The 14,572-nt window shown below is 34.5% G+C and overlaps 1 protein-coding gene across 2 annotated transcripts; it reads left to right on the top strand.

Moving 5' to 3' along the window:
- The first annotated feature begins 4,819 nt into the window (after window positions 1-4,819).
- On the top strand, window positions 4,820-11,747 carry LOC144349925 (uncharacterized). 2 transcript variants are annotated; one of them, XM_085490475.1, is made up of 8 exons: window positions 4,820-5,414; window positions 5,442-6,198; window positions 6,395-6,553; window positions 6,733-6,936; window positions 7,353-7,484; window positions 7,730-7,936; window positions 9,355-9,459; window positions 9,752-11,747. In XM_085490475.1, exons 1-8 carry the CDS (start codon window positions 4,903-4,905, stop codon window positions 9,797-9,799), a joined length of 2,124 nt encoding a protein of 707 aa, XP_085346601.1. In that variant the 5' UTR covers window positions 4,820-4,902; the 3' UTR covers window positions 9,800-11,747. The 2 variants fall into 2 exon arrangements, with proteins under 2 accessions (XP_085346601.1, XP_085346600.1); XM_085490474.1 differs by having other exon boundaries at window positions 4,820-6,198.
- The last annotated feature ends 2,825 nt before the right edge of the window (window positions 11,748-14,572 follow it).

Raw genomic sequence — 14,572 nt, 5'->3', positions numbered from 1 at the left:
AAAAACGATGATTTTAGTCATGGTATATACTTGCGTGAAACAACATAAGTTCAAAGTTCAAAAAAAAACTAAAATTAAATTATCCTTTAATAATTTATTTTAATCTGGAAAAGCACATTTGTAACTGATTAGTGCAATGAACCACAACAAACATGAACACATTTTTGAGCCTAATGGTGACCACTACAAAGACAATAAGGATTTTGGTTTTCAACATATCTCGACCATAGATCCTCTTATTGATGATATAGTTACCGCCTATTGGTTCACTGCAACAACCACTGTACTATAATGATTGGTATGATTATAACTATTATGAACAAAGAATACTTTTAAATAATTTTATAAAATTGACTCACATTCATTAACTCCCAGCACAGTTTTTCGAACTGATCAACATAACCAGAGCAACTTGTAGCATTTTGGTACTTCAAGTTAACAACTGCTTTCAACCCTTCTTCGGTGATAATTATTGGTGTGTTGATATTCTTGGCAGCATTTACTGGACTATAATAACCTGTCAAGTCACCCTCAAGAATTTTGGCCGTTCTGTCCAGTAATGTCTGTATTGAATGACAATAACATATTTACTAACACAATATTTCTATCAAAGTCCGAGAAAATATAGATATGTTCATATTGCATACATAGATATGACATTTAAGATTGATACATGGCCAAAAAGTAAAATATTGTAGTAGTGCAAATTTCACTGGGGCGTTATTAAAATCGATTACATGCATAAAGCATGTTGATTTCAAATTGTTGCAATATATATTTTTTTCCTGAATAAGTACATACATTGTGTCAATACGTGATAGGCAGATTTTGCCAGTTAAAAGAAACGACAGACGATTTATCTCCGTGATATTACTTACTTCAATGAGTACACCGGGACATGTTTTTTGAACATGGTCTAATCCGATTACCTTCCCTAGGCTCTGTGGATGATACTGCAACCCCAAAAGAAAGTCTCTACAGCGTATGGTACGGCTTGTATTCTTCGAAGTCTGCACATCAACGGGCCACGTCCTGTGAGATTTATTCTGTAAATGATTTCATACAACTTCTTAACTCCTACTATTCTAATGTAGGGAGAATAGAATAGAATAGAATAGAATAGAATAGAATAGAATAGAATAGAATAGAATAGAATAGAATAGAATAGAATAGAATAGAAAATGAATAGAATTGAAAATGAATAGAAAAAAATCAAATCAAATTTGAGTCCGAAGTCCTCAACGGCAGTACTTACAATTAACGTTACTTCTAGATCACAGCTTTCCTCTGGTTCTGAGTTTACATTTTGTGACAAGATGCCATCAATGTGACATTTCATCTCATTTTTCAAAACTAAAAATGGCCCAGGACTGGCTAGATTGATTTCCATCTGTGCAAATTCGATAGTGCTGGTAACTGTCTTACTAGTCTTATCCAGTGTTTTCAATTGTGTTTGAAGATTTTTTTTTCTTCAAGCAATTCATTCAGTTTTTCAACTGCCATATCTTCCTTAAATTTTACGTTTTCACGTATTTCTGCTGCATGTCCACTAATCTGTTTAAAACATTCTTGGTGATTACTCACAAGCTTATTAATCTGTGTTTTGACGTACGTTTGTCCTTCCACAATTTCTTTTTTTGTATTATCCAGTTGTTGAATTAGGTTTAGAGAATATATTTTCTCTTTTTCAACCGCATCTTCTAGCGTAATGTAATGATGCAACGGATTTGGGTGTTCTTTGAGGGCGCACTTCAAACAAGTAGCAACTTTGTATGTTTGACAGTAAACTGAGATAGCAATAATTATTGTTTTTTGTGACCCAAAATAGACAGAGGATAACCGCAACGAATTGAAACATGATTTTTGGCCCATTGCCATTATTGCAAACTCGGCATACACAATATCCACGTAGTAAACGTTCAGTTAGGAGATTGGCAACAATCCTCAATACACGTGTTCACGTGGACATTACAGTTCGTACTTGTTGCACACAGTAATTTCGCCAACAGAAAAGCAATTACAACAAAGGCAGTTACATTAACTCAGTTATAAAGCTCTAAGCAGAACCTATGCAGTACCATGCCAGGAGTCAGTCTCGTCGAGTACCTGGTTAACTGGCTTGCCTTTTCACTAACATGCCCGTGGTTAGCCTCGTCGACCAGTCGTGCACTAAGGTGCGCTAAGAAGAAACAACTCAATTTACACAATTATGCAATTCATTTAAACATACTGTTTTGTTTATTGTAATATATTACCTTTACATTTTAAATTCATACGTTAAAACATAGTGAAATTAGATATAATTGTCATTCAGAAATATTTGATAATAAACTTAAATTAAAAGAGTTATTGTAATTGATGGGTGCGTTTAATTTACAGATAAAACTGGCACAACCAATAATTTCATAGAAATTGAAACAAAAACAATTGGCATACATATGAAACCATTTTCACTAATCAGTCAGCCAGCCACGCATATAAACTTCACTGTAAACTACCCTTAAAACAACTAACAGAACCAAACAACATTCTTCTCTAATCAGTGCAGTTATATGTTCTCAGATAAAAAAATATTTGCAATATAGCGTTCATAATGGAGAAAATAGCAAAATGTGAAATGAAGCAAAGCATCATATGTATTTTCTCGTTAAGGAGTAGCTGAGTCACTATAAGTTAATCGCCTTACATCCACCTTTCAACAGAAACGTCTCTACTCGTTAACACGCACAATGCAAAATACATTGATTCACAATTCTGATTAAATATTTCAACGAAAAACATTATTAATTTAAGTGTATTTGAAAACTGAATTTTAGTTTTCTGTAATTATCAAAATAGGTATTTCGTTTCTGTTTGAGCATACCTTCAAGCCCAAGACTAGCAGAGCGACAACGAATCTCACATTTTGCTCTGTTTTATGTGACTTGTTCTTGCATATCCATGAACATGTCACCATACCTTGCTCGGTTGTGTACATTTGTGTGTTCTCTTATGGGAAGTAAGTTGATGAGCAATTTGAGGGGGATGAGCACTGATCGAAAGTTCAGTAGTGAATGACTTGCTTGTTTGTTCATAATATTATAGTGCTGGAAATTGTCTGGGAAAAAACAATTGAAAAATACAGCAAAATATTGTCATGAAAATGATTGGTTAATTTTCTGTTTTCTGAAAATTCATAAAAAACGGTCATAAAGAAATTACTTGAGGACAAATAAAGTTAATATACCTGTCAGATGGCCATTTTAATCAAACCGCAAAACCAAATTATTACTCCCGCAATGAGTGATATCAATACGAAGTTTCAATGAAATTGACCCAGGCACCCCTGAAAATGCCAGCTGGTACAATGTCATCGAAAAGAAAACACATTGAAGTTCAAAATGATTTATACTATCATGACTTGTCTTTGTACCAACGTTTAAAAACATGGTCCGAGAAATGACATGGAACGCACGGACAGACAAATGAAACCTGGAACATGAGTTCTCGATTCGGACTGTCCGACGAAACTGAAAAAATACCTATCAAATTTTGAAAACATATTCGATGTTCACAAAGCAAGCAACATACTTGCCGTGGACGTGCTTAGACATATTATATTTGACGTCTGTGCCCAAATATCGTAATTTTTTTTTTTAATTTATTTCACGTTTCGATGTTGTATATGTTTATGTTCATAAATTGTGTATTTACTACGTTATTCCGTGTCAGATTAAATCATACATCTAACACCGAAAGCAATATAATGTATCCGTCCGGAAAACGCATTATGGGCCTGTTCGAAACAGTTACGGACATGTTCGAATGTTTTATTTCCCTATTAGGAAATTTTGCGTCACATCTACGTCATAATCCAACATTTTCCTTCGTTTACTTCAAACACAAGAGCGCTATCGAAATGTGGTTTAAATATAATTCTGTAACTGAAAGCAAACATTCACAGCGTTCTTCGCTTTTATCTAACTTTAAATTATTACTACAAGCACGGGAAGATGTAATAACCTTATAATAATGAGGCTATCGCGAGATTACGCATCGGTCGATCTGATCACCGTACTGCCTTCATGTCTATTTTGCAGTATTCTTGTAATTACCTATTTTTCTTATTTTTGGATTGGTTATTCACGTCATGCTGAATTGTTCGGTTATGGACATCGAGTTACGATCATCGAGTCACGAAAACATGATTTTACAAAAATGACCACGCCCATATTTTAGAAACCACTCCAAGATCGTAACTCGATGTTCAATTCACAGTTAACAGAACTTCGAGTTACGGGCCACATATGTTTTTGTTTTTGTCGAACGTCCGCATTTTGTTTATTCGAATTTTAATTCACAGGTAACCAAACTTCGAGATACGGGCAACATAGATTATTTGTTTTGTTTAACTTTGTATGTATTCACAGCATCGTTATAAACGACATACATTTAACAGCAAAGAGACAAATGGGCAAAAAAGATTCACAGCGACAATTAGAGGAGTCAACAGCCATTACTAGGGAATCATGGTCACTTGAGAGGTGGACTTTTAGAAACTCAATGCCAAAATTAAAGAAAATGCACAGGAAATTTATGGAAAATCAAACAGAGACAAATTCTCAACTCCTATTTGTAAGAGAACAAATAGTACACACAGAGGAGAGAAAAAATACAGTAAAATCATCATGAAAAAAATTGCGCAAACCTAAATGAAGGAAAACAATAAGTTGCATAGTTTTTTTCTTCCATCGCCCCTAGTTACTAACGCCCCCTATGTCGAAACCACCCAAAATTACCAATATGTTCCGTTGGTGGCAGTAAAACATATGACTCAGTAATTCTGCGAACTGGACAGGAACTAAGAGTAACGGGCTTTTCCACCCGGATACGTCAAGGACGTTAGAGCTTCGGTTTGTCACGATGTCGGACGATTTAGAGGACGATGATGTGCGTAGGTCATTCAAAGAAGATATGCTGACATGTCAGCTTTGCTTTGAAGTGTACACCGACCCAAAGCTTCTGCCGTGTCAGCACAGTTTTTGTGAGATTTGTCTGGAAAAATGGGTTCAGACGAAAAGAGGTCAACTGAGCTGTCCTTGTTGTCGGGCGACATGTCCACTACCGGACGATGGTGTGAAATGTTTGCCTAGGAACATAATGTTAGGAAGTTTTATTGATTATGTCGTCCGACCCGAACAGAAGCGTACAGGCGATGACGGGATACAGACATGTGAAGTGTGTGGTCCGGGTACAAAAACACACAGCCGATGTCTGGACTGTGCTCAGTACTTGTGTTCGAAATGTTGTAGGGTACACGGTAAACTTAAAATGACCAAAGGTCATACTTTAATGGCGATCGAGATATACGAGGAAGAAAAACGAAAAAACCCATCGATCGAGCAGCAATCAATTCACTGCGATAAACACGCTGACTGCGAGATTTCTGTTTACTGTCAAACATGCGAAGTTGCTACTTGTTTGAAGTGCGCCCTCAAGGAACACCCAAATCCGTCGCACCATTACATTACGCTGGAAGATGCGGCGGGTAAAGAGAAAACACATTTTCTAAACCTAATTCAACAACTGGATATTAGAAAAAAAGAAATTGCGGAAGGACACACGTACGTCAAAACACAGATTAATAAGCTTGTGAGTAATCACCAAGAATGTTTGAAACAGATTAGTGGACATGCAGCAGAAATACGTGAAAACGTAAAATTGATGGAAGATATGGCAGTTGAAAAACTGAATAAATTGCTTGAGGAAAAACAAAAAAATCTTGAAACACAATTGAAAACACTTGATAAGACTAGTAAGACGGTTTCCAGCACTATCGAATTTGCACAGATGGAAATCAATCTAGCCAGTCCTGGGCCGTTTTTAGTTTTGAAAAATGAGATGAAATTTCACATTGATGGCATCTTGTCACAAAATGTAAACTCAGAACCAGAAGAAAGCAGTGACCTAGAAGTAACGTTAATTGGAAGTACAGCTGTTGAGGACTTTGGACTCAAAATTGTAAGCAATACTGCTAATGTACAGGATATCTACATCAGTGACATCACAGCTGAAGATGAAAACATAATGGCAGTTGGTGAAGCTAGGACACTACATCCAACATGTTCCGACCACAATAATGTGTTTCATGATGCATTAGTAAAGTCAGAGCTTGCAGCGTCCGTCAAGAATCCAGTTGTGAGCGGTGCTCGCAAAAAGGTAATATTGATCTTTCTCTCAGAATAATTAATTAAATTATTTTGACTGATGATTCTATTCTATTCTATTCTATTCTATTCTATTCTATTCTATTCTATTCTATTCTATTCTATTCTATTCTATTCTATTCTATTCTATTCTATTCTTCCTACATAAGAATATTAGAAGTTAAGAAGTCGTATGAAATCATTTACAGAATAAATCCCACGGAACTCATCCTGTGCATATTTCGAAGAACAAAAGCCGTTACAGTAGAGACTTTCTTTTGGGGTTGCAGTATCATCCACAGAGCCTAGGGAAGTTAATCGGATTAGATCATGTTACAAAAACATGTCCCGGTGTACTCGTTGAAGAAGTAAGTAATATCATGGAGATAAATCGTCTGTCGTTTTTTAACTGGTAAAATCTGCATATCATATATTTACACAATGTATGTACTTATCCAGGAATGTATGCAATATGAACATATCTATATTTTCTCAGACTCTGATAGAAATATTGTGTTAGTAAATATGTTATTGCCATTCAATACAGACATTACTGGACAGAACGGCCAAAATTCTTGAGGATGTCATGAAGGATTATTATAGTCTAGTAAATGCTGCCAAGAATATCAACACACCAATAATTATCACCGAAGAAGGATTGAAAGCAGTTGTTAACTTGATATACCAAAATGCTACAAGTTGCCCTGGTTATGTTGATAAGTTTGTACAACTGTGCGGGCATTTAATGAATGTGAGTCAATTTTATAAAAAATATTCAAAAGTATTCGTTGTTCATAATAGTTATAATCATACCAATCATTATAGCACATCGGTTGTTGCAGTGAACCAATAAGGGGTAACTAACTCATCAATAAGTGAATATTTAGCCGATAACTGTCACATAAGTATAAATTTCACCAGATATATTGAAAACCAAAATCCTGATTGTCTTTATAGTGGTCGCCATTAGGCTAAAAAAATGTGTCCATGTTTGTTATAGTTCATTGTACGTGTCAGTTAAATATGTGCTTGACAGTTTTTTGTCAGATTTAAAAAAAAATCATTATTAAAATAATTTTAGTTTTTTTTCTGAAGCTTTAACTAATGTTAACTCTCTTGTTTCACGCATGTATGTACCATGACTAAAATCATAGTTTTTATATTTAGGTTGAAGTACCAAGCAAGATGCACTTCTCTAGCACAGTTACATTTAAAGTTATCCTACGCAATAAATGTGAAGAGGAATTTCAGAAGGGGTGTGATGAAAATAAAGCACTACTAAACGCTCCAAATACATTGGTGAGATTCGTTCAATTTTTCAGTCCCCGTTTGGACAAAGTTCCAAACGGTGACTTATAATTCTCCGTCCATCCATCCGGAGTAAAACAAATAAAAAAATATTGGAATTGTGAATTTGATTACGGATTATTTTCATGGTAACTTGTTTAAACTTGTAGTACCCAATGGGTTTAGAAAATAGTCCCTATATTCAAAGAACGTGTATAGATAAAAAATAAAATAACAATAATGTTGTTTACACACAGCAAAGGAGAAATGACACACAAGAGTTACACGTAAAGAGGCTTGGATGTGTAGCGTTTATTGGAAAATTATTCTGTTTTTCAATCATTGAAGATGAGGTTATAATTCACAGATACCTTCACACGCTTCTTGCAGACCAAGATCAATACTCACTGGAATGCGCTTGTAAATTGCTGTCCCATTATGTCATACGGAATGTTAATTCACAGGTAAAACAACATATATTCTATAAGATCATGATCAATTTGTTTTATATCAAAGTAAACAAATGCTTTGGGAATTACCTTTATATTCAAATCATAAAAAAATGTGATCATGTGATTAGATAAGTTATATAATATAATATGAGGTTATTACAAGAATACCTCAAAGTATGCACGAAGTATCAGCTAGAGTATCAACCGAAGTGCAGCGGAGGTCGATGCGTTGAGGTATTCTCGTAATAAACCTATTATTATACATCTTTGCGTTCCAAGGATACATCATGGGAATGTTGAAATCGAATTTTGTGTAGAGTCCGGTCAAACCCTGATGGAAGCCATGTTTGTTTTTATTATTAGAGAACGCTTACGCGTGTAATCATTCCATATTTGGAATTCGCATTTCCTTATATGGTAGAATGAACATGCAAATCATAATTGTATGCGCCACTATGTGTGTTTATTGTATTTACGATCATGTTATCGCCCTCTTGTGTTCGCTTTACATTTTGCTACGCATGCTCTGTTGGTTCTGTTTTCCCGTTGAGAAATAAACGGAGTTACTCGCTCGTTAGCGCTCCAACTGAAGTGTCTGGTTGTAGTCCAAGCTCTGTATACAACAGGTCTGTGTCCATACTGGCGATGGGTTTTCCAATTCCGTAACAATGCATCTCTCGTCATAGCTGTTTGCCTGTACACTTAATAAAGACATTATGATTGCCATTGTACTATAGATCCATTATATAGTCAGAATGGGGGTTTGAAGTTCACACCAACACATTTATTAGTTCAGAAGAAGTCTGCAAACGAGCACTTATGGATTCACCTTAAGGCATCAGTGCATGCGCCAAGTTCACCCGTGTTTTGGGACATGTGTGGACACTTGTTCCAGGGGCATAACTTTGACATGCCATGACTGTTCGTGTTCAAACTTAATAGATTTTATAAGTGTTATAATTAAATTACCTGTTTTTGTAGCTTTCTGGTGCCTTAAAGTGAACGGCGCATGACTGGTGTGACAATAGTGCTTGTCAGCTAACAAAAAGTTATACGTTGGAATAAATTTATATTATTAAACAACTGAATCAGAAACCGAAAATAATAGAATTTGCGTGTTCGTACATTGTTGTGGCCTCTCCTTTTTGCAATGAAAATGTTTTTACTGATCGATCTAATTTGAATACGAGTCGTTGTTTTGTCGTTGAAGAATTAGTTCACACGCAACCAGAAATAAGTAGTGAATTTGAATACGAAGTGTGGCGTATTCTTGTGAATACTAATCTGGGTATCGATGCTAAGCAATGTCGGGTTACCAGACATATATCATATTTATGTTTGGCCTGATTAACAAATACAGCATCAAACTGTTTCAAGCCATATCAGACTGGAGTTTGCTTAATAAAACTAATCCTTTTTTTTTTGTATAGTCTGTAATATATGATTACCTTAGAATGTTGGAAACCGCTTCCGAAGTAGAACACATACCAAGAAGAGTAAGAATTATGGTCCAGGAAGTTGTTCACTCAGTGCGGGTATGTCAATGTGTGTTATAGATAACATCAAGGATTAATGGCTTATTTAGGTTTAGAGTTCTGAGTTTGTGTTTGAAAAATGCATGTGTATAAACTTTTGGTCATGCTGCTTTTAATCAGTTGAATATATTTATTTGGTCTTATACTGAATCAAAATGTGACATTTGTACTAAAATTATGGTGACTACATTTCTACATTTCTTAAATGTGTTCAATATGTTAGTCTTTATTTCGTCCAACACTGGATCAATACTTGACCCCGTCTCACTCTCTTCATTTGTTATTATTGCAGAGTGGACTATTCATAAATAGACCTGTGTATCAGAAAATTGGATACTAGTGTCTTTTTTCGCTGGTTTGCTCAGTGGCTCATCGTACTATTTGAATTCACCGATTTCAGCAATGGCATTGGTCTGAAATAGTGCAAAGTACAGGATATATCCGCTTATGAAAATTTAAGGCCTGTCACACAGTCGTCTCACACAGTTCCAGGACCATCCTGCTGGTTTTTGCACAGTTGAAAGAAACTGTACAGGAAGCTATTATTTTGCATGCAAATAGTTGCCACGTGCTCCAAGCTGAGACCTTCCCGCTTTTTACCGAAATCTTCATGCCAGGTACCGGACCTTCTTACAACAACTCAATCTTTATAAAAATATTTTTCATCAAAATTCGTAAGAAATACATCTAAGAACTAAAATTTACTTGTTTTATTATTTTAAAAAATCCAAGCCGCTTTTTAACAGTACATCAAATCAAGAAAATTATCTTTCATTAACATTAGATCATGCTTCTTATTGACATGGGCAATAACAGCAGTAAAATGTCAAAACCAGTGAGTGCTGAAAAGCATTGAAACATTCACATACCATTCTAACTAAGAGATGCGTTTATAAATCTCTGTTCAAGTCTTGTGAGAATTATGAAACATATTTTGTAGTTTGAATTTGTGCGAGTTGTGAGAAATAAACATTAAACTGTCAAACTCCATGACTTTTTAGCACATTCGAACACTGGTAAAACAGCTTTCCATTTGTTCAAATGCTTTATATTTTAGGTTACAGAATTCATGTACTCACAACGATTCAAATTTGTTGACTGAATTAATGCGGGTTACATTGAAATAAATCTTGACAAATCTTTGTTTTTTCAAGAATTTGTAATATAATAATCCAATGACCCCAAAATCCCAATTTCATAATCTCAGATTGCAATTTCGATAATCTGTAATAAGCTTGATATTAATTTAAATATATATTAATCAGTGAATGATTTACAAGTTAATACGTGTTATAAGCATCTTAATTGTTTTTAGTGTAGCTAATTGTAAAACAAACTTAATATTGATTTTATATTGTTCATCCACAGTAATTCTTAATACTAATTTTATATATATTTTATATACCTTGAGTTTAAAATCAACCTCAACAAAAGACGCATTGCAAGAGGATATGGACACAGCTGTAATTGTAATAGAATGTTTTCATGAGTATGAGTTATAATATGACAAATAACTAAAAAATAAATAGTTTTTTAATTAAAATCTGAAAGAGTCAACAAGTCCATATATATACAGACAACATACATGTTGGCTTTTATTTGCCTTCAAGGGCACATAAGTTTTATTAAGTTACTTTTTTTTTATCTTGCACCCCATCACATCAATACGCCAGTGACACACTTTGTTCTTATAGACATGTACACCGATGTCTGTTTACAATGACCACCTTAGAGAGTGAACAATGATTATGTAATAAGCGAGAGACATTGCTTGTAATATTTACTTGTGACAATACACATTAAATAAACTTGGATTTAAAGTTGTGTTGCATATTTCACTGGATTTTGCTGACACTATTGTGAAGCACAGTTTTCGAAAGATATCAGAATCTAATAAATTAAATATCCAGCAATCAAGTGAGTTTATGTTAAGAATAAAATGGATCTGCCTTATCTGTTGGCAGAGAGTATTGCTTTATATGTAGTTAATCGAATGAACGTCTTTTATCCCAGAGTGAGCAACAAGAACATTCCGGAACATAATGTAATGATGTCAGATTAAACACAAAGCACTGGAAGGGAATATCTATAAAGAAAGTAACAAAAGCAGAATTCGCTTCATCATTTATACACTATACCCTCAAGCTAAGTGTATGTCTGAACCCTAATTTATCTGACAAATCATAGCTGGCACAATTCAACACACTTACACCTAATATTATAAAACTTGACGTATTTCATATATATGTATTTAAATGGTGAGAAATAAACATACGATGTTCACTGGATGAATTCTAAACAGTTACTGAACTTTTATTTACAACGGCAACGAGACTACATAACGATTACGGAATATTGGAACGCGTATAGAACACAGAAAATTAAAATGCGCAATATTAGAATATACGCTTTTATAAGCGTCCCAATATTTTAGACACGAAAAAAAATACCGGAAACACCGAGCGAATTTCGAAAATGAATTGAAAAATATAAATTTCTGATTGAGAACTGAATTTCGTAATTGTAATATTTGTTTGTTCTCATTTCTGAGGCTCATCAGTCAAAGTCCTATCTTGTGTTCTCGTAACTGATCGGGTATCTCTTGGGTGAATTCTCAGTGGAATTACTTGAATTATCATCTATATCTTTGATGGTTGAGTCATCGTATGTCACCTCGAGTGGATAGAATTCAATAACCTGGCGATTTCAATTGTATGACCAATTTTAGTTTTGACACTGGCTGATCAAACCGATCTCTAATGTACAATTATGCACCGCTTATTGTCACTGTATTTAATTACTACATCATCTACTTAATTTTTTTTCTGTCTTGAAACTATGGTTTCACGAAGTGCAAGTAGAAGTGCAAGACCATCTGTGCAAGAAATGTTTATGTCGAGACATTTAACACGTTTATTAAGTGAAGTGGCATTGCTTATTGTGAAATTAAGATCTTCTAATTCAGTAGTATCAATAAAGTAGTACGGTAATGCATTACTAAAATGCCATGTGAGATATGTGATGGAGTTAATGAATCACCGTCATCAGTATATGTAAGTGGTCGTCCATTCAATATTCAATAAATTGCCATTTCTTTTAAGGTGATTCAAGAACGACCTAAGACATTTTAGATTAAAGTTCGTTTGGACCCTATTGTTTTTGACAAATTGTCTTTATTTTATTTTAATGTCGTTTCTTTGTGGCCCTAGAACTTGAATACTGTTGAAAAATTCTTAATTCTCAAACAGGGGGTCTAGGCATTCTGATTTTATTGGAGTAGCATTATTGTTACAATCGCTACTCATTTCACAAATAAAACTGTTGGTGGTCACATGACCTTTTCCGCCACGATTTCCCCAAAATTAGCATAAAACACTTACAAAATTGGCTTTTTCAAAACCAATAGCCATATTAATCTGAAATTTGCATAGCATCTACGTGTAATGCTCGTTCAAGTTTGCTAAACTCTTGATTGGACATATATGATTGGACATGTGTGATTAGACTCGTGTGATTGGACGCGGGGTTTGGCTGTAGTCTTTGATTTTTTTAAACAGAAATGTGTTTGCTACATTCATTCGATGTTATTGGAATTTTGCTGTGCTGCTTCTTTACATCAAAATCTTTTAGACAGTAATAATTTGGATCGATGACAACAATTAGAAGCATTTGTTTCTCATTAGTGTTTTAACCAGTCGACTTGAAATTTGTTAGAGATAAAGCTTCTTCTGACCGCCGTTATTTATTTCTGTCATATCCACAATTTTGGGCATTTGTTTCACATGATTGCTTTGACCGAGCAATTTACCATTTTGCATATATGGACAAAGCATCTTCTGAGAAAATAAGTACATGTTTAGCCGTCAATCTTGGAACCGAGAAAGCTGTTCTGTAGCTTTAATTTTAACGTGGTATTAATTAGTCCGATCAGTGTCTCCCAGAAGCACCAAACCATGGGCTCTTTTGTTGAATGAAAAGCCACTCAATATAATCTTTGACTTCTGTGTTGTATTCTCTTGTGAAGTAAAACGCTGGGAGAGGAGAAGCTTCCTGTACGCTTAGTGGAGACAGTGGTGGAGATAATGAAATCTTTTCTGATTACTTTCTACAGGCGACGCATTTTTGTGGAATTGGTTTGACAGTCTCTCATATTTGTGGTACGTATAATTGTAGACGGCATACCAGTGAAATACTTTGTCGTGAACATGTCCTATGAGCAATTGGAAAAAAACCTGTGTTTTTCCTTGTATCAGTGATTGGACTTTTGTCTCATATTCGATGTACTTTGGTGTGTTATTTAATCTCCCACCTAAGGAAAGCACACCATCGTCATCGACAAATAAGCGCATTCTTTCAATTGTTTCAAAGAAATGATACTATATGCACAAACATTGACATTGATCTTTGACAAAAATCGAAACACTGACATATATACTCTTTAATATATAACCTATAACAGCTCATAGCGATGATTTTCTGTGATTGTGAGATGAGTGGTTCTGATCAATATTGTGTTTATATATATATATATATATCTGTTTTGTTTTGAACTGTGTGACATGGAATGTAGTGTCATCTGATTTGTTGTCACCACCAACTTTGCTTACAAATTTTGCTGTACTTACTCGATAAAGATATTGTTGTATTTCAGTAGTTATTTGTGGTTTAATCACCTAACTCCAGATCATGTTCTAGCGTTGGTGATAGTAATTATCTGTGCATATTAATTACTTTATTTGCATAATAATTACAAAATTTTTGATTTTCGGCTTTTCCGCTGATATTCCAAGTACTAATCATTACATTTGAAACTTAGTATATTTAGTATAGTCTATAAAAGTACCTTGCAAGCAGGTCACATATGACAAAGAAGAGTGAAAGTTATGGTCACGAAAGTGATTAAATCAGTGCGGCAAGTACCGTATGTCAGAGTGCACTACAGATAACGATCAGGGGTAATGTCCGATTTAGGCTTAGAGGATAGGGTTGTGGGTTCTAAATATATATGTATAATCCATTTGCCAAGCTGCTTCTAAATTAGTTCAACATGTTAATCTTTATTTGGTCTAATACTGGATAAAAAATTTACATTTTCACTATAATTTAGGTGACT

Source organism: Saccoglossus kowalevskii, chromosome 15 (genome assembly GCF_978046115.1).
Source record: "Saccoglossus kowalevskii chromosome 15, keSacKowa6.1, whole genome shotgun sequence".
Lineage (NCBI taxonomy): Eukaryota > Metazoa > Hemichordata > Enteropneusta > Harrimaniidae > Saccoglossus > Saccoglossus kowalevskii.
Note: the sequence above shows the minus strand (reverse complement) of the source record. Positions and strands in the feature narration are given on the sequence as shown.